General features: G+C 39.7%; 1 protein-coding gene across 1 annotated transcript; it reads right to left on the bottom strand.

The window, feature by feature from the left end:
- Window positions 1-395: 395 nt before the first annotated feature.
- Window positions 396-1096, bottom strand: Tsp_15119 (conserved hypothetical protein). Its single transcript, XM_003368139.1, has 3 exons — window positions 916-1096; window positions 668-760; window positions 396-502 (listed from the first exon to the last, which is right to left on the bottom strand). The coding sequence occupies exons 1-3, from the start codon at window positions 1094-1096 to the stop codon at window positions 396-398; spliced, it is 381 nt and encodes a 126-aa protein (XP_003368187.1).
- Between the last annotated feature and the right edge of the window lie 51 nt (window positions 1097-1147).

The raw sequence follows: 1147 nt of genomic DNA, 5'->3' as shown, positions 1-1147 counted from the left end.
ATATTGAAATATTCGTGCACGCGGGGGGTATGCGCGCATGCTTTTTACGTGTGTTCGTGCTTGTGAAGAAAAAGAAGAAGAAAGATGTTCACGTGAAACTCAAATGATTAATAGTCTATTATTATTATTATTATTATTATTGGCTTTTGCAAATTTGACACCACAACAGCAGCCGTTATTTTGGAAGCGAAAAAAATTTTTTGAAAAAAAATGAGAGAAAATTTTGTTCAGAATTTTTTTCCCTTTTTTTTTTCGTCAGACGGTATGATACACCCCATGCACACGCAGCAACTGACAGCCAGCGTCAAGAGATGAATGAGCCGATAAAAATGATGCTAAAAAAATAGCCCCTCTCTTCCTCTCCCTGTCTCTCACGCGTAACCGCACTTCAGCTTTTATATAGTAAGTTCTCCATTTGGACGAACCGCCGTGTGTCGTTGGAACGCTGAAAAATGGCACCCAGCCGAGGTGACCATCCGCTTGGAAACACACACAGAACTAACTAACAGACAAATTTAGCCAATTATTATTATTATTATTATTACAACCGAACGCGCATCGAATGTTCGAATTTTCCACTTTCGTTGTACATACACACTGTGGTGCAGTTTCCAATTTCACGCCAAAAATATATACATACATATAAAGTGGAATTCAATAGTTTGACCGATCGAAAACGGCCAGCCATATGGATCGACAACAACAAGAGGGAAAAGCTTTTGCTCAGATCCGCTTACTCTTCTGGCAGTTTTTTTGCAATCTGAAGACAAAAAAAAGAAAAAGAAAAAGACCACCGGTGTGTCACGGACAATTGTTTGTTTCATCTTTGTACAACGAACGGATATTTTCGACAATTTGTACAATAAATAATTGAATAGAGAGAGAAAAAAATTGTATTTTTCTTTTTTAATTTACATCTGGACATTCCCAGCAATACGAGACAAGCTCGAATAAAAGCGGCTGAAGGCAAACAACACTCGACCGACGTTGACGTGAACGACTGACGGAACTCGCCAGAGAAGCAACGTCCTGCCGAGTCAGCGAAACAAAAAAGGCCACGGCACTTATTTGCTAATAATGTGACCACGGCCAGCATTATCTGACCCCGGCCATTGATCATTTGAAGGAAATGTGTTCGGTAAAAGCA

This window comes from Trichinella spiralis (genome assembly GCF_000181795.1).
Source record: "Trichinella spiralis strain ISS 195 chromosome Unknown Scfld3018, whole genome shotgun sequence".
Lineage (NCBI taxonomy): Eukaryota > Metazoa > Nematoda > Enoplea > Trichinellida > Trichinellidae > Trichinella > Trichinella spiralis.
Note: the sequence above shows the minus strand (reverse complement) of the source record. Positions and strands in the feature narration are given on the sequence as shown.